The 27,792-nt window shown below is 53.5% G+C and overlaps 13 protein-coding genes across 13 annotated transcripts; 4 read left to right on the plus strand and 9 right to left on the minus strand.

The window, feature by feature from the left end:
* Positions 1-15: 15 nt before the first annotated feature.
* SEPMUDRAFT_146239 (RNI-like protein) lies at positions 16-1,264 on the minus strand. The gene has a single exon (XM_016903535.1). It carries the CDS (start codon positions 1,179-1,181, stop codon positions 222-224), a length of 960 nt encoding a protein of 319 aa, XP_016765268.1. The 5' UTR covers positions 1,182-1,264; the 3' UTR covers positions 16-221.
* A 1,720-nt stretch (positions 1,265-2,984) lies between these two features.
* On the minus strand, positions 2,985-4,141 carry SEPMUDRAFT_153190 (uncharacterized protein; the record flags this gene model as incomplete). The annotated part of the gene is made up of 2 exons (XM_016907504.1): positions 3,624-4,141; positions 2,985-3,566 (listed from the first exon to the last, which is right to left on the minus strand). The coding sequence occupies exons 1-2, from the start codon at positions 3,939-3,941 to the stop codon at positions 2,985-2,987; spliced, it is 900 nt and encodes a 299-aa protein (XP_016765269.1). The 5' UTR covers positions 3,942-4,141.
* Positions 4,142-5,440: 1,299 nt separating this feature from the next.
* On the plus strand, positions 5,441-8,211 carry SEPMUDRAFT_146240 (AAA-domain-containing protein). Its single transcript, XM_016903536.1, has one exon. The coding sequence runs from the start codon at positions 5,459-5,461 to the stop codon at positions 8,129-8,131; it is 2,673 nt and encodes an 890-aa protein (XP_016765270.1). The 5' UTR covers positions 5,441-5,458; the 3' UTR covers positions 8,132-8,211.
* A 187-nt stretch (positions 8,212-8,398) lies between these two features.
* SEPMUDRAFT_57286 (uncharacterized protein) lies at positions 8,399-9,956 on the plus strand. The gene is made up of 2 exons (XM_016909428.1): positions 8,399-8,581; positions 8,791-9,956. The coding sequence occupies exons 1-2, from the start codon at positions 8,579-8,581 to the stop codon at positions 9,661-9,663; spliced, it is 876 nt and encodes a 291-aa protein (XP_016765271.1). The 5' UTR covers positions 8,399-8,578; the 3' UTR covers positions 9,664-9,956.
* Positions 9,957-10,184: 228 nt separating this feature from the next.
* On the minus strand, positions 10,185-13,449 carry SEPMUDRAFT_122567 (uncharacterized protein). The gene is made up of 4 exons (XM_016901781.1): positions 13,375-13,449; positions 10,743-13,307; positions 10,540-10,617; positions 10,185-10,342 (listed from the first exon to the last, which is right to left on the minus strand). Exon 2 carries the CDS (start codon positions 13,217-13,219, stop codon positions 11,168-11,170), a length of 2,052 nt encoding a protein of 683 aa, XP_016765272.1. The 5' UTR covers positions 13,220-13,307; positions 13,375-13,449; the 3' UTR covers positions 10,185-10,342; positions 10,540-10,617; positions 10,743-11,167.
* SEPMUDRAFT_32996 (uncharacterized protein) lies at positions 10,262-10,665 on the plus strand (the record flags this gene model as incomplete). The annotated part of the gene is made up of 2 exons (XM_016908523.1): positions 10,262-10,342; positions 10,540-10,665. The coding sequence occupies 2 exons, from the start codon at positions 10,262-10,264 to the stop codon at positions 10,663-10,665; spliced, it is 207 nt and encodes a 68-aa protein (XP_016765273.1).
* Positions 13,450-14,033: 584 nt separating the features above from the next.
* Positions 14,034-15,216, minus strand: SEPMUDRAFT_146241 (uncharacterized protein). The gene has a single exon (XM_016903537.1). It carries the CDS (start codon positions 15,201-15,203, stop codon positions 14,127-14,129), a length of 1,077 nt encoding a protein of 358 aa, XP_016765274.1. The 5' UTR covers positions 15,204-15,216; the 3' UTR covers positions 14,034-14,126.
* A 1,369-nt stretch (positions 15,217-16,585) lies between these two features.
* Positions 16,586-18,906, minus strand: SEPMUDRAFT_77135 (Asn_synthase-domain-containing protein). The gene is made up of 5 exons (XM_016910158.1): positions 18,157-18,906; positions 17,137-18,105; positions 16,983-17,088; positions 16,824-16,921; positions 16,586-16,730 (listed from the first exon to the last, which is right to left on the minus strand). The coding sequence occupies exons 1-3, from the start codon at positions 18,889-18,891 to the stop codon at positions 17,020-17,022; spliced, it is 1,773 nt and encodes a 590-aa protein (XP_016765275.1). The 5' UTR covers positions 18,892-18,906; the 3' UTR covers positions 16,586-16,730; positions 16,824-16,921; positions 16,983-17,019.
* Positions 18,907-19,106: 200 nt separating this feature from the next.
* On the minus strand, positions 19,107-21,453 carry SEPMUDRAFT_146246 (phosphoglycerate kinase). The gene is made up of 3 exons (XM_016903538.1): positions 21,188-21,453; positions 19,479-21,127; positions 19,107-19,362 (listed from the first exon to the last, which is right to left on the minus strand). Exons 1-2 carry the CDS (start codon positions 21,251-21,253, stop codon positions 19,931-19,933), a joined length of 1,263 nt encoding a protein of 420 aa, XP_016765276.1. The 5' UTR covers positions 21,254-21,453; the 3' UTR covers positions 19,107-19,362; positions 19,479-19,930.
* SEPMUDRAFT_113174 (DSS1_SEM1-domain-containing protein) lies at positions 19,209-19,612 on the plus strand (the record flags this gene model as incomplete). Its single annotated transcript, XM_016901019.1, has 2 exons — positions 19,209-19,362; positions 19,479-19,612. The coding sequence occupies 2 exons, from the start codon at positions 19,209-19,211 to the stop codon at positions 19,610-19,612; spliced, it is 288 nt and encodes a 95-aa protein (XP_016765277.1).
* A 38-nt stretch (positions 21,454-21,491) lies between the features above and the next one.
* Positions 21,492-22,831, minus strand: SEPMUDRAFT_146247 (Mpv17_PMP22-domain-containing protein). The gene is made up of 4 exons (XM_016903539.1): positions 22,560-22,831; positions 22,139-22,499; positions 21,891-22,057; positions 21,492-21,830 (listed from the first exon to the last, which is right to left on the minus strand). The coding sequence occupies exons 1-4, from the start codon at positions 22,743-22,745 to the stop codon at positions 21,723-21,725; spliced, it is 822 nt and encodes a 273-aa protein (XP_016765278.1). The 5' UTR covers positions 22,746-22,831; the 3' UTR covers positions 21,492-21,722.
* Positions 22,832-23,355: 524 nt separating this feature from the next.
* SEPMUDRAFT_57302 (Cation_efflux-domain-containing protein) lies at positions 23,356-25,463 on the minus strand. The gene is made up of 3 exons (XM_016909429.1): positions 25,009-25,463; positions 24,492-24,918; positions 23,356-24,438 (listed from the first exon to the last, which is right to left on the minus strand). Exons 1-3 carry the CDS (start codon positions 25,230-25,232, stop codon positions 23,881-23,883), a joined length of 1,209 nt encoding a protein of 402 aa, XP_016765279.1. The 5' UTR covers positions 25,233-25,463; the 3' UTR covers positions 23,356-23,880.
* Positions 25,464-26,290: 827 nt separating this feature from the next.
* On the minus strand, positions 26,291-27,123 carry SEPMUDRAFT_32593 (uncharacterized protein; the record flags this gene model as incomplete). Its single annotated transcript, XM_016908502.1, has 2 exons — positions 26,291-26,743; positions 26,800-27,123. 2 exons carry the CDS (start codon positions 27,121-27,123, stop codon positions 26,291-26,293), a joined length of 777 nt encoding a protein of 258 aa, XP_016765280.1.
* Between the last annotated feature and the right edge of the window lie 669 nt (positions 27,124-27,792).

A 27,792-nucleotide genomic window follows, 5' to 3' on the forward strand; every position in this document is an offset into this window, starting at 1 on the left:
ACACTTACCTACCTTAGGTAACATACCTACATCTAGTCACCGGCATCATCGTCAACATGAACCAGTGCACTTGGCTGTGCATAATCCCGACACTGGGGGATTCGATGGAACATAAAGATCGATACCTATTAAGCGCACTGTCATCTCGCGCTAATGCCCTTTTCTTGTTCTGTGTACCATTGATGTTCGTCATTCATCGCAAACTTAACGACCACCTGCAATCATGCAACTTCCATCATCCGCTCCACGGCCTCATCGACATCGATCCCCACACCATACTGCTCGATTGCGTCTTGCGCCTTCGGAATGCCAATGAGAGCAATGGTGCGTGGTACCACGATATCTGCAACTTCAAAGCACCCAAACGCAACAAGCTTCTTCAGGGCAGGACAGCTTCGGAAGATGCCCGTGATGACTGCGTTATCAACGCGGTTGCAGAAGCTGACGTTGATATACTCGAGCGCAGGATAGTTCTGACCTCCATTGAAGACATCCATAAATGCGGAGAGCTCGATATGTCGGCACGACGCCACATCAACATGCTGCAGATGAGAACCGGAATGCTTCATCAAAGCCTTGAAACCTGCGGATGCAAAACCGATCGCTTGTGCCGGCCCCTCGGAGTTGTTGTTGTCCACGTCTCGGTCACTATTGAAGTCGACAAACGTGAGTGGCAAATTTGACCAGTCCGTGAAAAGAGCAGCGTAGCCGGCATCGGATGCTGTATCATTGTCCGAAATGCGCAATTTCGACAGTACACTGCACTTGTCGTGAATAGCTTGCAGCACACTGTCATCGAGGTCAAAGAACTTCTCGAGTGACAGTGTCCGGAGCTTGGATCCCCGCTTCTGAACAAGGTCCACAAGCACATCGACGTTCACCTCCCTGTTCATCAGTAAGGACAGACGCTCAAGATTTGGAAGCTCTGCGATCGCTCTCACGGCATCCTGGCCAATGCGGCGACAGAGCTTCAATTTCAAGCGCCTGATGTTGGTACAATGTCGTACCATGTCCTGTACAGCCAGGTCTTCGAACGACGCATCTAGCCATGTCAGCATGACTGTCTCAAGCCGCTCGCCCATCTCACGAAACACACGGTGCCACATGCGATCGGAAACAAGGTTAGCAGCGTAGAGTTGCAGGTGTCTGAGGTTGCGACAGCGCTCGAGCATATAGTCCATCGCCTTATCCTTTAATTGGCAGCAATTCCCTAGAACCAGCTTCTCTATTTTGGGGACCACTGCAAAGATCTGGTGGTAGTCCTCTTCCTCCAGATAAGCTGAATCATGAAGGATGACGGCGTCTAGATCCGGCCTCAGGAAAAGTGGCAGTGCTTTGGGCTTGAGCACACGCTTCTTAGAGAATATTTCACTCAGTCGTTCCAGGAGTGGCTGAGGCATATACCGCAGATCATCGACATCTTCATGGTGTTCAACGACCTTGGCAATACACAGCTCTTGTAAGGTCTTTGCGCCACCCACAGCGTACCCATCAAGACGATCACTCTCGATCTTCCGGCGCTTCCTTCCAGAAGGCTTCGGTGCTGCAGCTTTCTTCTCTGCCTTGAGGTCTTTCGATAGCTCTTTGCCGCAAGGCGTGCACAGTAGTCCGCCATCTGGGCCTTCCTTACTGTATGGCGTGACCGTGAACCGCTTACTGCAGACGTCGCAATGCTCAAACTGCCCTGGAGCTGGTCGAGATTTTTTGTACATGTCCTTTGCAAAACCAGCATCATAGTCACTGTCATCATCCGAGTCGTCCATCTTGCTTTTCTTCTTGGAGCTCTTTGAGGCAGAGGCTTTTGCCTTCTTCGTCTTCGCTTTCGCCTCGTCTGCCACATGCTTCCGCTTTCTCGTCTTCTCGGCCTTATCTGCTTCTTCAGCCAGGTCCGCGGCAACTGCGGCAGCTATGGCCTCATCACCAGCACTGATCGAAGGAGCATCATTCGACGCCTGCTCCTGCGCCTGCTCCTGCTCTCGTTCCTGTCGCCTTCGCTCAAAGTCATCCCGAATCTGTTGTGCCGAGATGTTGTTGGCAGCGAGATAGTCAGTCAGTGCGCTGTTTGGTGCGCGTATAGCTCGGCCAGTGCTTCGTCTGCCTGACATGGTGGACCGATGGCGTTCCAGCACAGCAGCGTTGGTGTGAGAATGCGTGTAGGTCGAAGTAGAAGTGAAGGAAGGGAATGGAAGGAGGGAGTGCAAGTGCCAATGCAGGTAGGGCAGACAGGGCAGAGGCAGGTACGTTTAATCTGCCGCCACTCAGGGTCCGGTGCCCGATGAACTAAAGTGGACCACGCGTCGGCACGCGTCGCGTCACGCTGGAACACGTTACACCCGACGTGCCGGTTCTTCCTGCCAAGCCCAACGACTACAGGTACTGAAGATACCTACCTGTGTATACCTGCTACCTTACCGATGGACCGTTCGTAACAATCTTTTGATCGGAAGATATGGAGGAGTAGGGCAGGGGACAGGCGCCAAGGGGTAAGATGAGACCACTGCAACGATACCTTGTGTCTAATCACCATCAGCAGATGCAGAAAGCGTCATAAGCACCGACCATTGCACCTCAGGGGCGAGCAGGTTGTTGCCACATCTTTCGAGGCTGGTGCTGTTGGCTGTGCGGTCCAGTCTATTGAGTTACCTTATGGTCTGAACCTGTATCCAAGATGAATGATGCGCCCTACGCTCAGGGCTTGGCAAGCATCCAGTTTACCGTCTTCCTGCTGATCGCTGCTGATCGTGCGCAGCGAAGATGTAGCACCAGACGTTTTGATGCTAGTTGATTTTTCACAGTCTATGTACACTGACAACCGAGTTGAGTGATGTGCCTCAAGGTAGTGAGTTCTTGGCGAGGGAAAACAACGGGTGAGGTATGCTAAATCTTTGCCTTTTCAACCGGGTCGTTCTCACATCTGACAACCATAAAAGCAATGCGCCACTGACTGTCTCTTTGCGTAGCTCTACTCGTTCGTCTCAAGGCCACTACTCGCGCCCAAATTTGACTGTACCGGTGCCCTTCTCTCCAGAAAGCAGCCTCTTACAATTGGAACCTGACACACCGCAGAATCCAAAACGGCCCTTCGCAGTTTGCAAGACCTTCGAGACTGTGCTTGATGGCTCCATCGTGGTCGGTGAGATGGTAGTTGTCGGATCTGTGGGGCTATACAATGCACTCGTTTGGGATAGCTCAGGCTGTATGCTAGCCTCGAGGTTCGGTTCAATTGTGACGCTCGATATGCTGGTAGGAACTGGGGACGTCGAGAGTTCCAGAGACCACGACGTGCTCTGCGAAGATGTCAGGCTGGCCGCCGTCGATACTAAAGCTGTGTCTGTTGATATTGACAGGCTTGTCAGAGTGTCCGTGGGCTGTGGTCCTGCTGTAGTAGGCTCCACATCTGGGCTGGAGGCCGTGACCGTGATGGTCACGATCGGAATAGACTCCTCGAGCGTGGGCGTGACTGTAACGTACACAGTCATTGGAATAATCGCCGTGGGGAGAATTGCGGCCGTGACAGGAGCAATGCTGAATGAGCTCTCTGCACGACGAGTCTGCATGGTAGCTGTCTGAGCGCAAGGTTAGCAACGATTTCTGTGAGATGGTTGACAGAGTGCAGTGCTCACTTCTTGCTCAGACCCGGCATTACGCAAGATGTAGACGAGGCCGAGAGGGAGTGCAATAGCGCAAAGCGAGAAAAATATGATAGCGATGATGAGATATTCTCGCTTCAGGCAGTCCCTTCTGCCGCGCTTCGGCTCTGCAATCAGATCGAAAGCCTCCAGATTGGCGTGGCGCTCTGGTTCGCCAAAGTTGCGCAAGTTGTCGTTGAGCGTCTCTTCGTATGTCGGGAGGAAAGTGTTGCCATGGGCGATATGAGTGTTGTCCGGTTCTTGCAACGAGTCGCAAAGGCTCGACCTCTTCTCGATGCCGACGTCGAACATCCTTCGTGAGATCTCTGACCAGCCTAGATATACGGGGAGTGGTTCGTCTTGTTTCAGATGGATCGTGAATATTTGAAGAAGCGTGATGGAGATTCCAGTACGCCTTCGAGAGGATGCATTGCGGAAACACAAGAAGCAAAGAATAAATACCACGAAGAACCTGATCTATGCATCAAGTCACTATTGACGACGTGCAGTCGTTATAGAGCATGAATAGGGTGTAAGAAGTTATTCACTCGACGAGGCGCGTGAACGTTGACAATAAGCCCTTATTGATAGTTTTGATGAGCGACTTGCACAACTTGAGACTAGGTAGGTAGGTAGTATTCTGTCCTCCGGGCGTGCACGATGAGACTTGAATCAAGCATGCCGGGCATGATTATGTTGCTGTCTGGACTGTATCGCTCTGGGTGTTCTGGGTAGAAGCTTGCTGTCGAGGTCATCCTCCCGCTCCGCTCCGCCCCGTTGTGAGACGATGAGTGCGTGAGATAGGCGAGCAGCTTTATTGTTGTTATGTGGATGGGAACATGTAGGTGTATTAGGTGAGGTAGGTATATGTACAGGTACATGTAGGTAAAGTACCTGAATACCTGGTAAGGAGGGAGGGTAAGGTATGTAAGGAACATACAAGGTCCCGAACGCGTCAAAGCTTGAAATGCCGACCACCGTCGGCGTCCAGTGGGAATGTGGGATATGTACATTATTATTATTCACCTGTAGAATCCAACATATGTACCTCACTTGACATACCTCCTACCACTGCCTCTCTCTCGCCCTGCGTCCGTGTCCGTCCGTACCCGGCCACACGCTCTTCGAACCGAATGCGCTGCATCGCGCGCCAGAGCGTTCGCTTGGCCTGTACACCCAATCGAGTCCGCGCAGCTTCGCAATCGCGCTTTGCGCGCTCACCAGTATCGGCACCGCCACCACCGCTGGGTGCTCGCAGCTTTGGCAGCACTGGTGTGCGGCCTGTGGACTCTGGCAACCGAGACCCGAATACTCCCTCAGATCACCAGCGTTCTGTGGACAGTGGTCGGACGGAAGAGCAAAAGGCGCGCGATCACGATGCAGCTCCAATAACAAGCGAGCCCGAAGGCGTGGAAGGGGATGTCGTCGATGGCGCTCGCAAGCCCAGGTTGGCAGGCAAGACGTTGAGGCAGAGGAGGAAATTAGCGCAGGCGACCAGTGTTCCAATACCACCGCCTGTGCCGGACTGGTTTTTAGAGCACAATATCAAACTCTTTGTCGATACTGTGAAGCCCAACAGGGCGGCTGAGTATGCTCAGACCCTGCGCTGCGTAGATGGGGACACTGGCCACACCCTGTTCACTCTACCGTACTACGAGGCGTGGGCTGTGCCTGGCCTGGGGCCACATGCGGCAACCACCACTGAAGCACTAGCAGAGAAAGATGGCTCTTCCTCGCCTGAGCAGCCCTTGGAGCAGCATTACTTTGACCATGCGTCCGTTGCTCCAGGGAAAGCCAAACCCACGGCGAGCAAAGAAAGTGGCGGCACTATGGCTCTCCCTGTATCCAACGAACCATATGAACAAGTCAACCAACATGCTCTCCTACGGTGGGCAGTCCTACAGGCAGAGACTGGCGTGAACGCTGCCTTTTCAGTGGCGAGGCATGCGCCTAGTGCTTCTTCTCGAGCGGCTTCGAGGCTGGATCTGTCATTGTCTTGCGAAGATCCCAATGCTCATGCTTCCATGGACGATTTCGTGGAAGACCTGGCTACAATATCGGGAGCCAATCTCATCCGGCTCGATGCCAATGATCTCGCCGACTTGAGCGCTGATTATGTTGGCCAAGGTTCTGACTCGCCTGGCTCGCTCTCTAATCTCGCATATGACGTGTTTGGAGGCTACAAATCTCCTACTACTCCTTCAGCTCGCCGCACCGAAGACGAAGACGAAGAGCCCCTCGACGAAGACGACATGGACGAAGAAGAGGATGAGCAGGAAGACCGCCGCAGCCGTAGCGGTATGGGCAATTCAGTTCCATGGAGTCTGAACAGCATTCGGAAGAGGCTCATGAGCCGCCCCTACCATTTTGCGCAAGAATTGGATAAAGTTGGGCCTGGGGACATCATCGTGGAGATGGGACCGCGATATTCGAAGCCTTTCGGTCAGGTCACTTCGGTAAGTTCCCGGAATGATCCGGGCTACGACGAAGCTCGCTTGTGTAGCCTGCTTGACCAAATCCTCGACGCGCCCAAGCAGAGCCGAGGTGGTAGCCTCCAGCGTAGGTCCAGCCTGCATACAGCTGAAGCTGGCAAGGAAGGGGGCATAGCCAAGTCCGATGTCTCCTATCAAGCTCTATCGCGGATGTGGCGATCCAGTGCTGGTTGCTGGCTGCCTGACATTGCTGGTCTTATCGCGTCTCTAGTACTGAGAGCTTCCAAGCCAGACTCGCCACATGGGTCATCCTTGATTCTGGAGCCATCAGGTACCGATTTGGGAAATGTATCAGCAAACGATAGTACAGAGCGCACCATTGTGCATGTTCGCGACCTCCGTGACATTGTTTGCTCGCGCGTCGGAGAAGGGATCATACGGCGACTTGTGTCCGTGGTCCAGAAGAGGCGTCGAGCAGGTCAACAGATCGTAATTGTCGGCTCATCTTGCCATCAGGTCTCTAACTTCGTTCTTGTACCGCAAGCTCTCGACGATTTCATTACTATATCTGTGCCAGCAGTGTTTCGCATGTCGAAGCACGATCAAGTCAATTTCAAGCCCACAACGTCGGCAATTGACAATCCAGCAACGCCACCCTACAGTCGCATCTTGGAGATCAATCTTCGTCACATTCAGCGGATGCTGAACAGCCTGCGTCCCGGGGACACCGTCGATCTGTTTACTGCACCTGCCCAACGTCAACTTAGAGGTGCTGACGACGTCCTGAGCAAGGAGGTCATGACCTTCGACATGATTCAACGCATAGTGCTCACAGCCATTGGACTCTCCGAAGTCCATGCAGTTGCCGACCATGTCAATGCAAGCCACGTGGGACTTGCCACCACGATTACCAGGCAAGCAGCACAGACCGAGCGTGACTGGACTGAGCACCAGCGTCTCAAAGAGACCCGAGGACCAGTTCCTGATGGGGTCACCGGCTCAGAAGCAAGCAGCACAGCCTCGAATAAGCCATCTACCATCGAAAAGATAAAGAAAGACTTGGACAAATACGAGAGTAAATTGCTGCCTGGCGTCGTTGACGCTGAGAATATCAAGGCTGGTTTTGGCCAGGTTCACGCGCCCCTCGAGACAATAGAGGCTCTGAAGACGCTCACATCGTTGTCTCTGCTGCGGCCTGACGCCTTCAGATATGGTGTACTTGCTGCAGACAGACTGCCCGGTCTGATGCTATATGGGCCACCAGGCACGGGTAAGACTTTGCTTGCCAAAGCTGTGGCCAAGGAAAGTGGCGCTACCGTGCTCGAGATTAGTGGTGCCCAAATCTACGAAAAGTACGTTGGCGAGGGCGAGAAAATGGTACGAGCAGTATTCAGCTTGGCGAAGAAATTGTCGCCCTGCATTGTCTTCATCGACGAGGCAGATGCCATTTTTGGCAGTCGCAGTAATGCTGGTAACAGAAACACGCATCGTGAGATAATCAACCAGTTTCTGCGGGAGTGGGACGGGATGGACATGCACAATGTATTCATCATGGTTGCGAGCAATCGTCCATTCGATCTTGATGACGCAGTATTGCGAAGACTGCCGCGAAGACTACTGGTTGACCTGCCGGTTGCCAAAGACCGAGAATCTATACTGAAGATTCACCTCCACGATGAGGTACTTGACGAGACTGTCGACCTGCCGAAGCTGGCCGTCGATACACCGCTCTATTCGGGATCTGACCTCAAAAATGTGTGCGTATCGGCGGCCCTGGCCTGCGTGCGCGAGGAGAACGAGCTTGTGGAGAGCAAGAGGAAGGAGGGTGAAGAGTTCAAGCTTCCAGCGAAGCGGACGTTGTCCAGTCGCCACTTCGAGATGGCGGTGAAGGAGATATCGGCCAGCATCAGCGAAGATATGGGCTCTCTGACAGCTATCAGGAAGTTCGATGAGCAGTATGGAGACCGGAGAAGTCGACGACGGAAGACGGCATATGGCTTCGGTATTGGACCAGTTGACGTGGATGACGCGCGGGTGCGGCAATCATCGACCGGCGGCGCATCAGTGTGATAGAGCAGGAGAGCAGCCTCCCAAGCCACGAGATGATAGAATATTAGACCTCAATTCGCAGCATCTCTGCTGACAGGCAGTACACGATATAATAATGAGAGGCGCATGCGCGTCTCCGTGCCAACTTGATAGTGGAGTAAAACAGGTAAGCAGCGATTTGAGTTAGTTTTAGTGCCCTTGGGGGAGGGCATGGTGAAGTCACTTTTGCCTGTCTTCCATGCACATATTCGAATATAAGCTTCGCCTTCTCCCACACCCACATGTGATTACATCCTCCTTTGGCTCGCGCACCATCGTCCACCACCGTATATACGCTGGGCGGAATGCGAGCGGACATTGTTTCAGACAATATTTGGTCATCAATCGCGAACACAGCGTCGCGAGCGGACAGTGCGGTGCGGTACAGTGCGGTGCGGTGTGTGCTGACAGCAGCATGAGAGAGACGACATGGTGAGCATTGACCTTTGCATCGCAGGTGGTGTCTGGTATACATAGGTTGTCTTATCTGGTCTGATCTGGTCCGGTCTGGTCTGACCCGGCCAGTCCAGGCCAGGTCGGGCGAGGGAAGGCAAGGCAAGGGAAGGCAAGGCAAAGCGAGGGAAGGCAAGGCAAGGCAAGGCAAGGCTTCAGAGCAAGGCTGACCGGATCGTCGAGCGCAGGGTTGCTGTCAGTCCAGAGCGGGAGCAGTGCGCGGTGAGTCGCCATTTGCCAATAATACCAGTGCCAATGTCGCCGGCACGCCCGACCACTCCCTGCCCAACAACTACTTAGGCAGTGTGCCGACGCAGCCTGCCGGGTCCGCCTCGAGTCGTAGAGGAGATGGCACGGTGACTCGACCAAACCAGCCCATTCAGCCGCCCGAGCCGGTTCGACACAGCCCGAAGAACTTCTCCTACCACCAGCCGCCGTGGACCAGGGCCATCCTCGAGCAGCAGCGGAAAGAGTTCTTTGACACGAGAACGAACAACAGTCGGGAGGTATGGAATGCGCTGGCCCTGGTTGCGGAAAGCATGCGGCACGGCGATCTGGCGCAAGCGCAGGCCATCATGGACGCCGCGAACATTACGTGCCCCCACGGGAGGGTGGCCCGAGGTCGGGGCAAGAACAGACAACTGGAGGGAGTGTATGATTCGCGAGGCAAACTGTACGAGATACCGTATTGGCTGGTCACAGACCCAGCGGACATTATCGAGCAGGGAGATGATGAGAAGGACACCGACGACACGAGAGACGACGCCACCTCTCTCCAGGGGGCGACGCGAGAGAAGGGGAAGGGGCGGGCTGATGGGGATATCGGTAACGAGGTGCGCGTGACGGCGCGTTTGAACAATACCGCGAGAGACGTGACTGTGGACATTGGTACGAAACAGACCATTTCCGTGCTGAGACGAAAGATCGAAGAGCAGAGCCATGTCCGACTGAAAAGGCTCATACATCTGGGGAAAATTTTGAATGATGATCAGACTCTCGAAGCGACGGGTTGGAAACCAGGCCAAATATTGAGCGCATTTGTGGACGAAGGCACGACTTAACGTGCGTGCCCTGACGCTACGGTACTACCAAGAGACGACGACATGGTGGTGGTGGTGGTGTTGGTGGTGGTGCTGCATGGCCGGGAGGTACTTTGGAGACAAGGAAAAAAGGGTCAGGACAAGGAGGATAGGAGGATGTTTGGGGTCATCAGACGATACCACGGCGCAACAGGACGGTCGGTCTCCTCTTCATGATGATCCAATGGTGGTGATGAGCGGCAGGTCTCATCATTGCAGCTTTGTGTTGTTGTAGTGATTCATGTAGAATATGGAAGACGGACACACCTCTCAAGGCACATGATGCATGTAGGTAATCAAGGTAAGGTAATGAATAAATGATATTTATTGCGCTTGACTTGGACTTGCTGGAAATGGCTCTCATCTCGTGATCCTCCTCTCTGAACAAACTTTCGTTGCTGCTCCTTCCCTCCTTTGTTTCTTGCACACCCGTACACACATTACACATACACCCACCACACCACACCACACCACACCACACCACATCATAACACACCACACCACACCAACTCACAGCACACTCACGACACACGCGCGTGTGCCCTCCACTCAGAACAGACCTCAGAAGAACGTCCCCACCATGCCTCCAGCCGATCAAGATACCAAGAAACGCGCCGCACGCGACACGGTAGACATTTTATTCGAGATCTCCACGATATTGGTATGGAATCAGTAGCCGTTGTAGCAGCACCTACCTTCACTTACCTTGCCCACCTACATGTACCTACCTACCTATCTACCTACCTACCTACCTGTAGCTTCTGATTGATTGATATCAATAAGATTCCTCCATCGCAAACAACAGACACAGACACAGACTGAACTGACCAGATGAAAAACACAATCATATGTATTTAGAATACCAACCTCGATCGACAATGTTTATCATATTGCATTTCACTTATTGAGAACGGAGTCAATCCAGAGGCACTTGCTGTACGTCAACTTTCCCGTCCATTATCAACATTATTATTATTATCTTGAAAATAGCATCTCTCTCTCTCTCTCTATCGAGTTTGAAAGAATAGACTGACTGACAAAATTTTCTTATTCTTTTGCAGAAAGTTATTAGCTCCTTGCGAACGCAGAAATGAGAGGGAGGGAGAGAGACAGAGAGGAAGAGGAAGAGGAAGAGGAAGAGCAGCAGCAGCGGCAGCACCACTTCGGACCCTGAAGCAAGACTCGAGGACTCGACTTCATTTTGTCTAAGCTAGGTATCCTGTTGTTATTGTCGAATTACGGGCAGTGCGAAGAGGATCGTAACGAGCAGTGGGAGGAAATATTATATCCTACTTCTCGTATGCTACTTCTTCAAAGTCTAGTAGACTAGTCTGGTCATCAACAATTTTATCCCCGGAAAAGGAGGATAACTCAATTCACTTCACGTCAGTCATAAGCATTCTGTGCTCAAGGGTATCCAACTCAGCAGAGCTCATCGATAACCTAGCACAACGCTTCATCAGAATCATTCTCGTCCTCGTCGCCCTCAAAGCTCAGCGAGCACCCCGCTTGGCTTCCGCCCTGCCGGTCTCTTTTTCTTCTTCTTCACCCCCATACTGAGCGGGGACTCCTTAATCCAACGAGCAATCGCTTCGGCACGCTCAGTACTAATGGGATACTCCCTACCATTCTCGTCTTGTGCCCATCGCTTCGGCGGAGGAAGACCACTCTCGCTGCTGGTGGTGGATGGTGTCGATGATCCGTTAGAATGTGACGCAGCTGCGTCTTCTTTGTCCTTGAGCGGACCACTGAGGCCCTGTTCGTCTTCCATTGCTCGGAGCTCTCTCGCACGTACAGCCCGCTGAAAGGACTCTTCGTCAACCACGCGGTCATCGGAGAGAGCGTCGATAATGGACTCTTGCTTGATTCGCTCACGCTTCTGCTCTACAGTCTCCACCTGGCGTTCCTTTGGCTTTGCAAGCGCATTAGACGTTGGTTCCTTGGCCCAGCCACCAGCAGCATCTGGCAATGGCGCCGGTGCACACAGCTTTTGCCATGGCAGGGAGAGACCGAGCCAATTGTTGGCTCTTCGCAACACCTCGATCCAATCTGCGCGTGCGGGGCTGCGAGCTGCCTGAAATATCGGGTATCCGTCTGCAATTCGAGCTAGGCGTGCGGCATTGTGGGCATGGCGGAGGATCTCGGTGGGACTCGTCTGAAGGAGAGAATGTGCCAAGAGTAATGAGTGGAGCGCATCAGTGAGGAGAGGGTGATATGTAACTGCTTCACGGCTACCAAAGGCTTCGTGTAAGGTGTCGTTGTTGCGCATAGCGTCCGTCGTCTCTTCTGTCGGGAACAGTGGTAAATCTGCGGGAGGCTGAGGGGCGAATAATGCACTGGCAGGGTGTATCTTGGGCGACGGAAATTTGGGCCAGCCATCTTCGCCACGTTCAAATGGCTCGGATGTGGGCTTTGATGCCTTGACGAGCGGTTTCTCAGCTGGGGTTGTATTCGCGCCTGCATCGTCACAATGGGTTTCGTGCTCGGAATCGTCCCCGGAATCGTTCAGTTCCACCAGCCTGTTTCTCGGCAGCGAGGTTTGTGTCCTGTTGCCATTGGCCAGGTCGTACACTCTCCTCATGATCTCGTTGGTGATTTCGAAAGGCAGACCCGGTGTATAGTCAAAATGCGAAAGAAAGGCCTCATAGTCTTTGAGAGCACGCTTTGCATTGACTTTGACAATCTTGCGTGCGGCGAGTCTCTCTTCATGCGCTTTGTGGTGCGCTCCATCGGTCTGACCCTTTGCACTTGCCTCCTGGAATTGTGGCAGGCCGTCGAGCGCAGCGTGCACGCTTTGACACGCAATGGTCAGGTAGACTCCAGCGCGATTGAAGAGAAGTTGCATCTCCAAGCTCTTCGGCTGCTCCTCGTCCTTTAGTTGAGGCGCTGATCGCCAGTCTCTGCAGCCCTTTTGCCATGCTTCTTGCTCTGCTTTCATCTTACTAGCCAACTCAAGCTCTTGCTGGTCCGGCTGGTGCACCCGCTTCAGGTCATGTATGATTCGCAACGCGATGGTCAAGTCGTAGACGGCACCGTCCCATTGGTGCTTGAAAATCTGAACCAGGGCGCGGGTACGCAAAGGCGCAGGCTGCAGCTCCATGGGTAATGCCTGGATGATCTCATTGAGCGGATCCAGAGGGGTATACTGCTCCATGGCGCGACTCGGGATCTTCTCGTGGAAGAAGTGCACGTAACGGGCATCTGTGCTATGCGGGTCTCTCCTCAGCACGTGCTGGCCCACGTCCTCGACGGTGCTGGTCGCCTGCATCGTCGCCACACTTGCAGCAACTTCGTCGAGCTGGAAGGCCGACGAGAGCAGCTTGACAGCTTTCTGACGGATCTTGAAGATTCGTTCTTTACTCAGCTGGCTTCCTGGGCCATTTGCTTGCGTGCCAAAGTATTCCATGCGACCGTTCATGGCAGTGTTCGAGAGGCCCGTCGACGCGCGCACCGAATCCTCGGCGGCCTGATCGACAGCTTTTCGGATCTTGACAACATCGAAGAAGACGGCAGGATCCACCAAGCGGGGGGCAGGCATGATGTAGTTTTGGTGGGCGAGCGATTCGAGGATCTCGGGGGGAAGCTGTAGCCATGGCCCATGGAAGGAGGAGATGTAGCGCCAGTGTCTGACGCCAACGACGAGGGCAGGTCAGTGCAAGATCAGCGCGACAAGGAGCGCATTCACTCACTCACTCAATCGCTCCAGTCACTTACTTATTCCTGCAGATGGCCAGCCCCGTCGGCGGGGGCGGGGCTGCCTCACTCTTGCCTTTCTTCTTCGCCATCGTGCGCGCTGCACGGTGCTGTTCTGTGGAGGTGTTAGTGATAGCGGTGGTGGTGGTAGCGATGGGATGGTGGTGGAGGTGGAGGAGGTGGTGGCGGCGGCAGCGGTGGTTCGAGTGGTGTGCTGTTGTTGGTGTTGTGAGGAAAGAAACGGCGGCAGCAGCAGCACGACGCGGCTTCTGCTGTGTTGCTACCTCTTAGCAGTGCATGTGAATGCAGGCATGCGTGCGTGCGCCGTGCGGTCTGCAGAAGATCGGCGCGAATCTCCGCGCTAGCTTCGGCACCCGCCGCAGGAGGCCGAGTGGCTGATGCCAAGTGAGGAGACGGTCCGTCCCGAACGTGGGGAAAGACCCGACCCGAGACCTGCGGCCCCAACCGGAGAACCGAAAACTGTCCAAGTCAACCTGGAAGTGGTTACGAGTGGACGGGATCAGGGGGACGGGAGACAGATAACAAGTGAAGTTCGGCAAAAATGATGTTTTATCTACCTACATGCAAGTCGCTCGCTGGCATCGCTTTGAATCAATCTCTCGCAGCAATCTGTATGAATTCAAATTACACTCAGCCCCATTCACTCGCAAAAATTCACTCGCAAGATAACGTCAACAAGTCATGTCGCCGCATTGTCGCGCCCCAAATCTCCCTGTCATTCGTGGCCTCAGTCAAAGCCCGACACCAGGTTCCTCCATGTGAGTCGCTTCAGAATTCTCAGACCCACTTGCGCTTCCTACTCCGTCTTCGCCTGCTGCTCCCACTTCGTCTTCACCTACTGCTCCCGCTTCGTCTCCACCTGCCACTCCCACTTCGTCAGCACTTGTTGGTCCCAATAACCCATCTTCACCTGATGCTTCGCTTTGGGGCTTCGAAGGTGGATGCGATGAGTGCTCCTGGGCATGGCCCCCTCCAAGATCCGAGACACCGGTAGGCGTGGCCATCGTGTCATTTTGGGTAGCATGCCCATGGGCCTGCTGTCCATGGGGAGCAGAATGCTCACTCCCATGTCCGCCTGTGGGATGGGGTCCGCTAGGTTCGTGGACTGCAGTGTGGATACTCTTACCATGTCCGGTCTTAGCATGCGCTGTCGCAGTTGCTGTCGGTTTGCCAGTGTGATGCGTCTGGGTCTTGGTCTTTGGCATAGCAATTCCGTGGCCACCAACTGCGCTCTTGACGCCTTTTGCGAGATGACCAAGCAGTCCACCTCCCTTGCCAGCAGTCGGTTTGGCGGCATGCGATACCGGTTTCGTGGCATGTGCTGTTGTTTTGGGCTTTCCTCGGCCAAGCCATCGCAGCTGTACATCAGGCGAAACATGTGTCGGAGCAGGCGCTTCTGTGACGTTCATACTGTCTGCACTGGAAGACAGTGCATTCGATGATTCAGCAGCCAACGCATGTTCCGTGGTAACGATTCTGCTTGAGTTCCCCGTCAACTTCAACAGCGGCACGCCATCGACAAGGAAGACGCCTGTTGCGCTGAACTCTCCATTGGCTTGGTACAATGGCTGTCCTGTAGACAACGTCTCCTCGAGCTCGACTGACTCTCGGCCCGGTGTGATGGGAACAAAGAAGAACGCTCCCTTGTCGCCAGACGTCCATACTGGCGCTTGCACCATCGGCAACACGTTAAATTTGATTTCAGTCAACGTGTCTGGGAGCTCTTGTACTTCATAGGCAAGTGTTGTGCCCAAACCGGCGGTACCAGAAGCTCGCAATCGAGGCATCGTGCCATTATCAACGATCATGGGACCTCTGTAGCTCCCAGGTGGAAGAGGCACGTGGGTCGCCAGACTAGAGACGCTAGACACGGTCTCAGCCATCGCGTCGATAGCATTGGTAGCCTGTCCGCCAGCAGAATTGGCCACCGCCCCAGTTGCATGGTGAGCGTAATGCTGAGGTGGCTCGCCTGTACGGACCAGAACCTTGCGGAGAGTGGTTGGCCCAAAGGACAGATGAGTTGTAGCTGTATCGAGCCCGCGACCGCCCAGTTGTGGAGTCACAGGAGTCGAATGAGAAGTCGTGAGCCCATCGGTGACAGATTGAAAGTCGAGGTCTAAGGTTTCTGCACTGCGACGCTGTTGACTTCTCGGGCCAGAGGTTCTGGCAGGGCGGAGCGCGGACGACAGCATCGTAGGAGAAGTCTGTGAAGGTCAGTTTGAACATGAAGTGCAGCTGCGACTGCAATTGCTTAATGAAAACAAGAGAGCGCCTGTCCATAACCAAGAAATGGGGTGGTCATGTATGACAGAGTAACGGGACTCAGGAACACGTACTGTGGACTTCCCAGATACCACGCTGCCTGACTGCGTCTTGAAAACGCCATCGCTGCCTTGGTCATCGTCAGGACTGATACCCTGTATCTCATTAGCTTTCCGGATTTTCAGAAGTGGACATCATATAATTACAACAAGGTCTCTTGGGCACGCCTTGATTGCTGAGACCGCTAGTCCTGTGGAGATGCTCGTCGCAGCGGCCGTGACGGCGCTGGTCAAGGAGACAGACATTTGGTAGTCCCGAACAAATGTCGCAGATGGTTTTAACTTTGATGCAGGAAGAGAGATGGCTGTGGCTGGTTCACAAGGTGAAGTCGGAATAAAGGCACAGAGTAGTACCAATAGTATAAGTCGATGTTCCTACGATTCGTATTTGTCGGTAGTTGTAAGAGTCCTCGAGGTATTCCTATTCTGTATTGAAACAATAAAGAAGTTGGAGAGCTCGAGGGTTATTAAGTAAGGTACTTACCTTCTAGCGTTGACCTGCTTGCTGCCCTAACACATGCACCCGGCACTTACGACCTTACTCCTGTCAGCACAAGTCCCAATAAAGTGACTATCGGAACGTGCACATATAGCCTGCCTAACTGAACCGACCACGCGCACACTCAGCAAACATTCAATGCAATTCCCAGCGATTGCTTCTTACACTCGAGGGCATGGGACCAATATAGCTGTCGCTGAGGAGTCGTTGCAGAATAGTAGTCGTTCCACCTCGCATTTGGTCTCCTCTTGTCACATGGCTGGCTCAATCCACCTGGAACGCGTGACTTTTGTACAGGAACATATTTCTTCAAATGACGGTGGTGGTAGCCACTCATTCTCATATTGTGTGATCTTAATTTGATTGGAGGGTCGCGCACTGTGTATCGCCACGTTCAATCAGATGTTGGGTTCATGTGAGTCTGAACCTGTGCTAAGAGCAAACAATGTCTCCCTGGAAGAGCTCAATGAGACGGTCGCCAAGAAGCGAGGACTCATCACATCTGACTATCCATCCTGCGCTGACAGAATCATATCATTAGCTGACGAATGACAAAGCGAATCTGCCATAAAACGACATTGACTATTATGGGCGTTGCTCAGACTTGCCTTTAACAAGGTCATCGATGTCTCTTCGCTGCCAAACCGCACCCTCTAGGGCGGGCTAGGTCAGGATATGTAGCATCTCACAAGTATCTGAATGTGCTCTAGGAAGGACACATTCCATCATCATCGCATCGCTAGTGAAAGCAGCTGGTAGGAACTTACTATGGGGGCAACTATTATCTCAGAATAGCTTGCCATTTCACGATAAAAGTGAAGTGCCCTTGGTTTTACCGGTCTCCATCTTGGCAGTGCGAGCGCCGAACTGGATCTGCGGCAAGTTTAGAGAGGAATACGCTCATATATAGAGCAGACTTACCGCTCGCTTCTTCTCCTGGGCCACGCCTTTCATGCCTAATCTCCAGGCAAGGCACCTAAGCACCTTCTTGCCAGACTCGATGGTTGCGCACGTGTTTTCATCAATACTGTCAATGCTAGCCTCGACTGCACCAAAGTCGCACTTGTCTGAAATAGGGCAGTTTAGTGCCCACTGTACAACAGCTTCATCAAGAAACGGAAATCTTGCTTCCCTGGCCCAATGGCTGATCACCCGATCGTCGCGGCCCAGGTTGCGCTTGCCAAGTCTTCCAACGTCCAGGCTCAATTCATCTAGCAACCCTTTGAATCCTTGTCGTCTGAAGGCGGTAGCATGGCGTGTGTATCCAGCGAACAGCTCATCAGCACCCAGTCCAGAAAGGAGAGCTCGTGCCTGGGTCGTGTATGGTATGACCTCACCAGACTCCAGACTGGCAGCCTGACCCCTCCCGCGTGCTGCAAAGTACAACGCAGAGGCGATGCTGAGATCCATTTCGGTGTTGTGGGGAGAAATCAGATCAATGACTTGTGCACGATGGTCCTGGTACTCCGTATAGGGAATGTCAATTGCAACAAAGCGCCAATTTCGTCCCGGACACACTTTGAGCAGTTCGGCATGTGAGGCTCGACCTGTTATGCGATCTGGGCACAGCTCATAGGCACCATCTCCAGCATTCTTGTGAGCTCTTGGATTCTGAAATGCAACGTTGAGCAGGTCAATAGTAGCTTCCAGGGGCAAGAGATCATGGCAGAGCCTTGCCAGTAGTGTGCAGTCGAGTCCTCCCGAGAAAAGGACTGCAATTCTGGCATTCCGATGGACAGATTGATCTGCCGGCTGGTCTAGTGGTATTCCCCGAGTTCTTGGCAACAGTGACTGCCGCAATAGATCTCCAAGCGTGGAGACAGACGGGGAACATTCGTGAAGTCTATGGATTTGGGGCACGTTCCTATTTAGTGACAGAAGAGGAATAACCTACCTGGATATGAGTACGAATACTCCGAAAGCCGAGTCGAGCAAACCTACAGAGGTAGTATCATCTGAAGCGTGTGAAACCGTATATGGTACCTTGAACACACGTGGATCAATCGAAATTGCGGAGGTCTCATCAGCAGTTGGTAACGCAGCCGCGTCGGAGGCTGAGTTCAAGTCGATGCAATAAATGCCATCCGCTTCCACTTCTGTCCAAGAGCCATCCAGTGACCCATCGCCAATGCTGCTGAGCAGAAGCTCTCCGTGTTGGCCAACTTTCCACAGTAAGGAACGGCGGCCCAGAAAGTCTCGTCCAAAGAACAACCTAGACGTGTGCTTGTGGTAGTAGACGAACGCGTATGGTCCGGAAATCTGGGCCAGAGTCCTCGAAACAGTGCAGGCACTGGCAACGGCAGATTCCTGCAGTCTGGTTTCAGACTGCCCCAGCGGGCAGAGCGCCAAACAGAGCAGCTCATGGACAGCAGCCGTGTCATTGTCATTCTCGTCTAGGCGTTGGCGCCGGATGTTCCATGCTTCACCATTCCAGCACAGTGCCGAGTCCGAAGAACCGTGTTGTTGGAAAGGCTGCTCGGTGGTCACGGGCCCACGAAGAGACAGGACGGTCGAGAAGAGAGTGAGAGAGACGACATCGTTCCCTGATGCTCCACCCACAGTGAAGAGGATTTCTTTCGATGCGTCTGGACCCCGTGCTAAGAGCCGCTGTTTGACAGTCGAAGAGGGTACAACATGGCAGCCATGTCTCGCGACTGCACAGAAAATACCGCACATTGGACGGCCGGCGGTTGTTGGAGGACGTCCGCGAGGAGTGGAGTGGGTGGCGGTGGGAGGGCGGAAGTGAAGTCGGGTGTTGGCTGCGGTGGGCTGGGCTGGGCTGCTTGCAAACTGGAAGCTTGCCCCCAAAACGCCTGGGATTCATGACGCCAAGGCATTCAGGTACCTCCGTTCTGCGGCTCTGTCGACAACCTAGAAGCTACACTGCTACGGTACCTTGCACTTCCCTCTTCATCCACCAGCCAACCAGCACATGACTGCAACTGCAAACCAACTAGAAGCCACCAACCCATTTCACATCCCTACAGCTCATCATGCCAGGCGCACCCGACAAGGCCGCGAACGCAGCACCAGCAGCAGCATCAGCCAACGCCGCCACCTCTAACTCTACCGAGAAGCCCCTGCCGACCCAGAACAAAGCCGCGCAACTAGAGGAGGATGACGAGTTTGAGGATTTTCCTGTCGAAGGTGAGTGAGTAGAAAGGTCTTGTTGTTGGCAGGAGTGGTGGGATGGATGGATGGATGGATGGATGGATGACCGAGGGAGAGCTGTTGCTGACCTTGCTGCTGCTGCGGGACAACAGACTGGGGAAAAGAAGATGAGGTTGGCCAACAGGCGGGAAGCACGCATCTCTGGGAGGAGAGTTGGGACGACGACGACACGACCGATGACTTCTCGGTACAGTTGAAGGAGGAGCTGAAGAAGATGGGCAAATGAGCACCGGCGTCGACGACAACGACAACGACATCGACGACGACGGGAGAGGGACGACGGGAGAGGCACGAATATGACATATGAGAGCGCCCCTCGCGAAGCAACAGACGACAGCCAGCGAGGGCATGAATACGGCGCAAGTCCCTGGTCTGGGGACCAGCTGGGACGCATCAGCAGTGACGAGAGGCTGCAGCGTTTAACTGGAATGCCGATCAGGTATCAACACTATTTGCAGCTGCGCATCTGAGCGCAATAACCACTGAGGTGGGGGCATCATAGCCTGCTACTGCTACTACTTCTATTCCTGTTACCACCTTGTATTCACGACTTTTCGGACAGCGCCGAAACACCAGGCAAGTCCTTGCCCTCAAGCAGCTCGAGTGATGCACCACCACCCGTAGAGACGTGGCTAAGCTTGTCCTCAACGCCGTACTGCGCTGCGACAGTCGCAGTATCGCCACCACCAATGATGACAATCTTGCCGTCTTGCGCCGCGGCAACTGCGGCGTCCATCGTAGCCCGAGTGCCCTTCTCGAAGGCTTTCATCTCGAAGACGCCAGGAGGTCCGTTCCACAGAATCGTCTTGGCCTCGTTGATCGTCTTCTTGAAGAGCTCGATACTCTTCTCACCACAGTCGAGTCCCATCCATCCGGCTGGAATACCGTCCTTGTCCTCGGCGTAGCCAGTCTTTGCATCTGCCGCGAATTTGTCTGCTGTAGTGTAGTCCACGGGAAGAGTGATGGAGACATTTTGCTTCTTGGCCTTCTCGACCAGCTCCTTGACCTTTTTCGCGCCCGCTTCATCGTACAGCGAGTTTCCAATCTCCATATTGTCCAGCACCTTTTTGAATGTAAAAGCCATCCCGCCACAAATGATCAGAGAGTTCACCTTGTCCAGCATGTTCTCGATCAATTGAATCTTGTCCGAAACCTTCGCACCCCCCAGGATGGCCAGGAATGGCCGCTGCGGGTTCTCGAGAGCTTTGGCAAAGTATTCTAGCTCTTTCTTGACGAGGAAACCAGAAGCCTTCTGTGGGAGGTCTACGCCCACCATCGAGCTGTGCGCGCGATGTGCGGTGCCAAAGGCGTCATTGATGTACACATCACCGAGAGCAGTCAGTCCTTTTCGGAACTTCTCGACGTCCGCTTTGTCGGCTTTGGTCTTGTTACCATCCTTGTCCTTGCTCGAGCCCTCCTCTTCCGCATGGAACCGCAAATTCTCGAGAAGCACGACGCCTCCATTGCTCTGCTCGTTGACCACCTTTTCAACTTCAGGACCCACGCAGTCCTCAGTGAAGGTGACCTTCTTGCCGAGCAGCTTTTCGAGCTCTGCAGCGACGGGCTTGAGAGAGTACTTGCTGTTGGGCTTGCCGTCGGGGCGTCCGAGGTGGGACATCAGAACGACTGATTTGGCACCATGGTCGGCAGCGTACTTGATGGTCGGCAGAGCTCCGACGATTCGCTGATTGTTGGTGATCTTGGAATTGGTTTCTTTGTCCAGTGGGACGTTGAAGTCGACCTAGATATTCTGTCAATGCTTGGGTCATCGCAGCCCCGCACCTCCAGAGGAAACGCATACACGGATGAGGACGCGCTTGTCCTTGACGTCGACGTCGGTGATGGAGAGTTTGCTGCTGAGAGACATCTTGGGATATGTGAAGTGGGTGAGTAGGTATGGAGTTGAGGTGGAACGAGGAAATAAACAATTGAGCAGTCGTTGCGGACTTGGGATGTGATAAACTGCACGATTGCGGGGCAAAAAGAACAGCGTCTCGGGGATATCTTACGTCAAGCTTTGTCCGTTCGAGGGCAGCATCTCGGTGGTATACACGTACAGGTATTTGATAATATACTCACATACTGACATATGGATCATCGTGGCTGCGCTTCAGGATCTCGCAAAAGTAACGTACATGCATGCTAGAGACGCCCTATTTATTCCGAGGCAATGCTATCTGTGCTCCTTGCCATGCCCCAAACGCCAAGCTGGAGTAGAGGAAGGCATTCCGAGTCCTTCCGACTATGCGGTAGTTTTAAGTGCGGTAGTTTTTATGTCCACAAGCCTGTATTGGTATGGGTGGAAGCAGGTGGGGGTCGGACAATGTTGTGATGGCTCAGGCTGATACCGCTGGTGATCGTGCGGGACTTTCGACGGCCTCATCCGAGGAGTTGGTGAGCGACAAATACGCTGTCCAAAAGATACCGATCGTGGAGACGAATGGCTGGTTCGAGGTCAGCTCTGGGTCGTTTAACCTCCTATGCGTGGATATATGTACACTTACGATCTGGAATTGTATCGGTATCACCCGGAAGTTAAGCACTTGCACCAGCGGCCATACTATGAAGTTTGCCTTGAGTGCTGGAAGGTAGACGTCTTGAAATTTGCGCATGACCGCACGCTTGCCACCGCCCTCTGCGACCGTCATGAATGTGAAGAATGCCGCGAGCCCTGGACACGAGAAGATCAGTAATCAGGCTCATTTAGGGTGGGATGCAGTTAGTGTAGGTCCTCCACTACTGCTTGACATACCAACAGGCGCAAACAAAAATTGGTCAAAGGCCACTCTGCGGAAGGCGTTGAAAGTACCCTTGCCCTCTCCAATGGGGAAAATTCTGCTGAGGAAGCCGAACCATTTGTGCTGGATAGGTGCCATCATGAAGCCATACGCCATGAACCTCGTCAACCGCTCAAAGTCGAAGGGCGGAGGTCCACGCTTGGATGCCGGCGTTAGGTAGTCGTGTTCGGGCCAGGGCACCTTCTTGTCCAGATCTTGGATCTCAATCGAGAGGATGCTCTCGTCGCCATCGTGGGGAGTGAGCGCCTTCTGCCGTTGTCGATGTCGCACTGATGTCAGAGTCTGCGCCACTGTATCCGCGATTCCTCCTAGGACCTATGCGCAAGAGTCAATTCCGAGTCGCACTGCAAGCCTCGTCGGCGACGGCAGACGTACAGCGTTGGTGATCATGGTGGTGAGGACGGGTCTGTTCGCATAGTATGCATTGAACTTCCGCACGAGGATGGATACCATGGTGATCTGGACGAGGGCGATGATGGCGTGCAGCAGAGGATATCGGCCGTAGATGTATCGACTATTGAGCTGCCGAAGTACGCGTTTCCGCGCGTCGCGTATAAACATGGTGTGAAGTGCCAAGTTCAAATGCGAGATCTGCCAGATTTGCCCGTTATACTAGCCACGACGTAAGGTCGCTCGAGGGTGTGTACTGTACTCGTAGCAGGTACAGGTATGGTATGGACTGTATTGACGGGACTGGAGGTCAGGCAGGCACTTATGACGTCGCGGTGTTGAGTGCACGTGAGAAGGCAACCTGAGGAATACAGGTAATGTACAGTACAGGTAGGTACATGTACCTCCTAAGGTAGAACCTGCTGCCCGCGCCGGTGGTCGGATGCGGATGTACGATGAGACACAAACACAAAAACAGACACAGACACAGATGAAAGTACTCGTTGAATGCAAAATGGTGGAAGTCACGGTGGCGAGTGTTTGCAGGACGGCAAGACGGTGGAGGCACACGCAACACATGTACCCTGTTGAGAATTAATATGATGGCTGCCCTGGTTGCTGATCTTTGGCAACAAGGTTTCGACGGCTCCCTAGGTAGGTAAGGTACTGTAGAACTGCTATATAGAGAATCAGATGACATAAGCTACGCTACCTACCAGGTATAAGGTATCAGGTAAGGTATCAGCCTTCAAGTCAGCCCGGAGTCGGAAGCCAAGTTGACAAATGGCACTACCAAGGACAGAGACTCATCAGCCTCATTCGTACCAGTTAGACAGAAAGGGTGCATAGCGAGGAATTGATTGGCGAGTCTGGTAGCTCAATCATCACCCCACAAAGCATGCATGTTGAGGTCGGCTTATATACAGTACCTGTCAGTTGCAACAAGGTTATCTATGAAGTGTCCAGAGTCGAGAGTGCCGAACGCAAAGGACCACCCATCTTCAATATATTGTGCGTGTTCCCATGTGAAGTTCGCGAAACTGCTGCGTCGTCACCTAACAAGGCACTCTGGAGTGCTAAACCTGGGTGGTAGCCGAGAGCTTAATCTGCGCTGTCGTATATTTTCAGCCATTCATCGATCTAGCAAAAGGCAAGTAAGCCACAATGTTACAGAAGCGTTCGAACAACGCCAGGGTATCGTAATAATACGTGACATGTTGAAGGATGTAGTGCTTCCTGGTGACTTTTGATGCTCCTTGCTTTCGCGATCCTTTCCAGTGGTGCTCCTGATCACTTTGATCGCTCGTCACTTGCGCTTGTCGTCTTCCGTTGCATGTCCGTTGGCATGCCCATGGTCGTGATCGCCATGATCATCCGCGCCGTGCTCGGGGTCGTCGCTTCTTGCCACAAAATCGTCTTCAAAAGCAGTGCTAGTACTTTTGGTGGTGAACTTGATAGTGACACGCTTGGTACCCCTGACTTTCTGCGCGATTGCATCTCGGATAGCAAGTTGAACTTCGTCAGTGCGCATGACTGTCCAATCCTTTGGTACAAGCACCTCAACTTCAAAAATCAGGTTCTGGCCGGACTTGATGCCTTGCAACCCACGAATCTCCGCGCCATTCGCTTCAGCTGCCGCTGCCGCTGACACTTGTGCCTTTTCCCGAATCTCTTCATCGACTCCTCGATCTGCGAGCTCGTAGAGGGCCGACATCGTGTTTCCCCATCCCGCTTGTACAATCATGCCACTGATTACCAAGCCACCTACTGGGTCCAGCCAGCGTGCGCCTGGGAGGAAATGGCTGGCAATAATAGTGAATAGGGCGACAAAAGCAGTCAAACTATCGATCCTATGATGGTACGCCTGAGTCTGTTAGCACGGTCGCCTAGCAGTGAATGGTATGGTGGGGAACATGCATTGCTTGAAAGCACGCTGCTACGCTTCTCTTTGGCCACCTTCATCGTAGCTCGGTACAGCCACTCCTTGATCACGATCGACCCTGCTGCGAGCCATGCGGCATTAATATTCGGGCCAAGCTCTGCAGCCGCGTGGCCGGCGTCGTGATCATGATGGGAATGTGAGTGGGCGAGAAAACCCAAGTGGGACAAAACTTCGTGGATGTGCGGGAAGAACTGCTCGCTCAGCGCCAGAACAGCCTGCAAGCCTATGCCAATCCCGCCTCCCAGCAAGATAAAGGAAATAGCGAGGGCGCCGAGAGATTCGATCTTGCCATAACCCATGGGAAACCTCAACGTTGCCGGACGGATGGACCATGAAATAGTGGCCAGCGTCATGATATCGGACACCAAATCGGTCAATGAATGGAACGCGTCAGCTGTCAAGCTGCACTCCCCGTCAGCAAGCGCCAGTAGGTACCTCCTGCTACTCCCGCTGTTCGAGCCACTGCTCGTGCTCACGGCTGGCCATGCTTACGCTTTCGAATTGAAGACATATCCTCCCGCACCCTTTGCGATGGCCATTCCAAGATTGACGTACAAGCCAATCCTGGTGATGCGCACGCCGGGATCGTTCTTATTCTTGCTCGTGAGGTATGCATTGTCGCCATGGTGGTGGTGGTGGTGGTGATGGCCGGCGTGCGAGTGGCCAGCGTGTGTACGGGTATGGTCGGCCGACGTGGTGACAGAGGAGGTCGACATTGCCGGCGCTGTCGGGCGAGCAGGAGCAGCAGCAGCTGGCGAGCGATAGGGGCTGCGCGGTACTGGCGACGCGTGCGAAGTCGACGACAGGGCGATGTTCAGGAACACGCGGCGGCGGTGGTGGCTGTGGATCAACGGCGAGAAGAGGCGCGCTTTGGACAGGAATCGAAATCGGTGCAGTTGCACAACAGAGGTGGATGTGGTCGAGGCATTATTGCATGCGACAAGGGTGAACCCAAGCATAATAACAACAAGGACAGATGTCCCTACCTCCTATGACTAGCAGGTATCGAAGCTGGCTCCAGCTCTCTTCTGGCGACGATCGGGGGTGCGCGGCATCGCGCCGGGCCTCTCGTATGAGGCGTCATCCATGAACGTGTCACCACTCCCATCAACCAGACCACAACAGAGAACGTACCTCCTCATATGTAGCACCTTAGTCAGTAGGCACATGTACCTTACATGTAGATACGTCTTGGCAATCGGAAGATCTGTACCATCTGAAGTCCGATTACCTATGTACCTTGCCTGGGTAGGCAGGTTGATATAATAACGGGAGTCTTCCAAGAGTCTTCGAGAGCTCAGGTGGACGGTGGACCACATATGCCGTGTGTGCAGACGGGATCTCATTGTTGACATCGGCTTGGCAAACCTTGTTCAAGCTTATGTTGTTGCGGGTACTAGGATGTGCAATTCGAGTGAAGTACATGTCAGGTACATATGTACCTCATATATGCGCGGGAAGAGAAGAGAACCTACTGTATGTCAAAATGTGGGGCGGAACTACCTGTTGTCTTGGCTTTGGCATCCCGTGCAATGGAAGAAGAGGAGATGATGCCGCCTTCAATTGCTACATACCTGTATACGTACATACCTAATATGAATTACTGCCTCTTTTCTCCTTTCTTTCGCACAAGATCATTGCAGTCGTCATTCGTCACAAAAGTTAATAAAAGGTAAGGTACATATAAGAAACCGTGAAAGTCATAGGTGCCGGGGGGTATCTCTCATTGATTGCGTGTTACTGTACACACACATACACACAACTCCAACAACTGCTAGCTTGAGAGCACTGATTGAATACTGATACCTCCGCGTCCGTTCTGATCGAGAGAGCGGCGTTGCCGAGGTGCACTGACTGTTGGGGTTGGGAGCGGGGAGGGTTCGCGAGGTAACTTGGTGGTTGTTCTGCCCTCGAAAGTGCGTGGAATGGGTGGCGGGGGCTGGTAGAGAGGCAGTGGTTGTGGCAAGCTGCGCGATCGTACGTGTTCCTGATGTGACTGCAACTGCGTCTGCTCCCTCCCTGCGCGACGAGCGTGCCACGAGACAGCTTCTCTAGAAGATGTACCTGGTGCCACATCTAGCTCCGCGTCAGACCCAAAACCAATGCCAGAGTCGCTGTGGTGATCTGGTATAACCCAACGATCTTCTTTGGGTTGGTAGGCTGCCGAGGCTTTCCTCTGTGCCAATCGCGCTGTTGTTTGCAGCGTTTTGAAGCCTTTTTCCATACACTATGATGGACTATTAGAAGAAGCTCAGACACCAATACATGCTCATGGTAGCTTACCTTGGCTTCCACAACCAGCCATCGCTCTCCAACCCGAGCTGCTAACACCTCCCACATCTCCTTTCTACACGCCATGTACTCCGCAGCGAGCAGCTCGAGCTTGTGCGTGTCCCAGTCGTCGCCGTGACGGCGCTCGACAAGGCGTTCGTGTCGTTTGCGACAGGCATTTGCGCTTTTGTTTGGAAAGTATCGATTGGCGATTGGCTGCCAGTTGAGACCAGAGGCTCGAGCTTGAAGCAGTATCTCATCATCGCTGGAACTCCATATAGCTGCAACCTTTTGTGGAGGCTGTGGGGCTTCAGGATACGGGGCCAGCGATGGCATGGTATTTCTTGCGGATGTCCGGACCTGAGTCTGCTTAGGCATGATCGGAAGGTTGCGAATGTATGTCATGCGGATCGATCCACGTGTGCAGGTGGCCGGGCTGTTGCGCCAATACCTGTATCACTAGATCGCTGCCAGCGGCGATGAACACTGTCGTTGTGCTAAGCTCCAGGAGCAAGATTCGAAGAGGGGATTGAGATTACAAATTAGGTAGGTAGGTAAGGTAAGGTACCTAGGTAGGTAGGTATGATTTGAACAGAACGCCAGTACAGGGCGGAACGAGCAGTCAAAACAACGTTGCAGGGAAAGTGCAAACAGACCGGAAGTATTCGAAGATAGCCACGCGTTTGGAGAAGCGGCGGTTGCTGCCAGTTTATATCGGCCACTCCATCCCCATATGAGAGCCTCGAGCCCACGGGAAAGTGTTGCTGAAACAGCTGAACACTGTACTTGGCGTGGAGCTCGCAATGGGAAGCCTTGAGGCCTGCGTGTGCATGCTAGGCTGAAACGCCATTTAGCGATCGTGTTCAAGCGCTTCCGCATAAGGCATTGAATTGTCCCTCAGCGTGCCCTCCTAGTGGCCTACTCTGGATCTGAGACGTCCTGAATGGTAAATGGATCTGCTGCGCGAAGGGAGCGACGCGCCTGTTTCGGACTATAATCAGTTGC

The sequence above is a fragment of the Sphaerulina musiva genome (assembly GCF_000320565.1).
Source record: "Sphaerulina musiva SO2202 unplaced genomic scaffold SEPMUscaffold_1, whole genome shotgun sequence".
Classification (NCBI taxonomy): Eukaryota; Fungi; Ascomycota; class Dothideomycetes; order Mycosphaerellales; family Mycosphaerellaceae; genus Sphaerulina; species Sphaerulina musiva.

Bases quoted from the DNA above. Each gene is read 5' to 3' on its own strand.
- SEPMUDRAFT_146239 (XM_016903535.1), bottom strand. From the start codon at position 1,181: ATGGACTATATGCTCGAGCGCTGTCGCAACCTCAGACACCTGCAACTC.
- SEPMUDRAFT_146240 (XM_016903536.1), top strand. From the start codon at position 5,459: ATGGCTCTCCCTGTATCCAACGAACCATATGAACAAGTCAACCAACAT.
- SEPMUDRAFT_122567 (XM_016901781.1), bottom strand. From the start codon at position 13,219: ATGCCTGCCCCCCGCTTGGTGGATCCTGCCGTCTTCTTCGATGTTGTC.
- SEPMUDRAFT_146241 (XM_016903537.1), bottom strand. From the start codon at position 15,203: ATGATCGTTGATAATGGCACGATGCCTCGATTGCGAGCTTCTGGTACC.
- SEPMUDRAFT_77135 (XM_016910158.1), bottom strand. From the start codon at position 18,891: ATGTGCGGTATTTTCTGTGCAGTCGCGAGACATGGCTGCCATGTTGTA. The intron at 18,106-18,156 runs GTAGGTTTGCTC...ATATCCAGGTAG, and splicing joins CTTCAGATGATACTACCTCT to GTTATTCCTCTTCTGTCACT. The intron at 17,089-17,136 runs GTAAGTCTGCTC...AACTTGCCGCAG, and splicing joins CCCAGGAGAAGAAGCGAGCG to ATCCAGTTCGGCGCTCGCAC.
- SEPMUDRAFT_146246 (XM_016903538.1), bottom strand. From the start codon at position 21,253: ATGTCTCTCAGCAGCAAACTCTCCATCACCGACGTCGACGTCAAGGAC. The intron at 21,128-21,187 runs GTATGCGTTTCC...CAGAATATCTAG, and splicing joins ACAAGCGCGTCCTCATCCGT to GTCGACTTCAACGTCCCACT.
- SEPMUDRAFT_146247 (XM_016903539.1), bottom strand. From the start codon at position 22,745: ATGTTTATACGCGACGCGCGGAAACGCGTACTTCGGCAGCTCAATAGT. The intron at 22,500-22,559 runs GTACGTCTGCCG...TCTTGCGCATAG, and splicing joins CCACCATGATCACCAACGCT to GTCCTAGGAGGAATCGCGGA. The intron at 21,831-21,890 runs GTAAGTGTACAT...ACCTCGAACCAG, and splicing joins TACCGATACAATTCCAGATC to CCATTCGTCTCCACGATCGG.
- SEPMUDRAFT_57302 (XM_016909429.1), bottom strand. From the start codon at position 25,232: ATGTCGACCTCCTCTGTCACCACGTCGGCCGACCATACCCGTACACAC. The intron at 24,919-25,008 runs GTAAGCATGGCC...CGGGGAGTGCAG, and splicing joins TATGTCTTCAATTCGAAAGC to CTTGACAGCTGACGCGTTCC. The intron at 24,439-24,491 runs GCATGTTCCCCA...TAACAGACTCAG, and splicing joins GCAGCGTGCTTTCAAGCAAT to GCGTACCATCATAGGATCGA.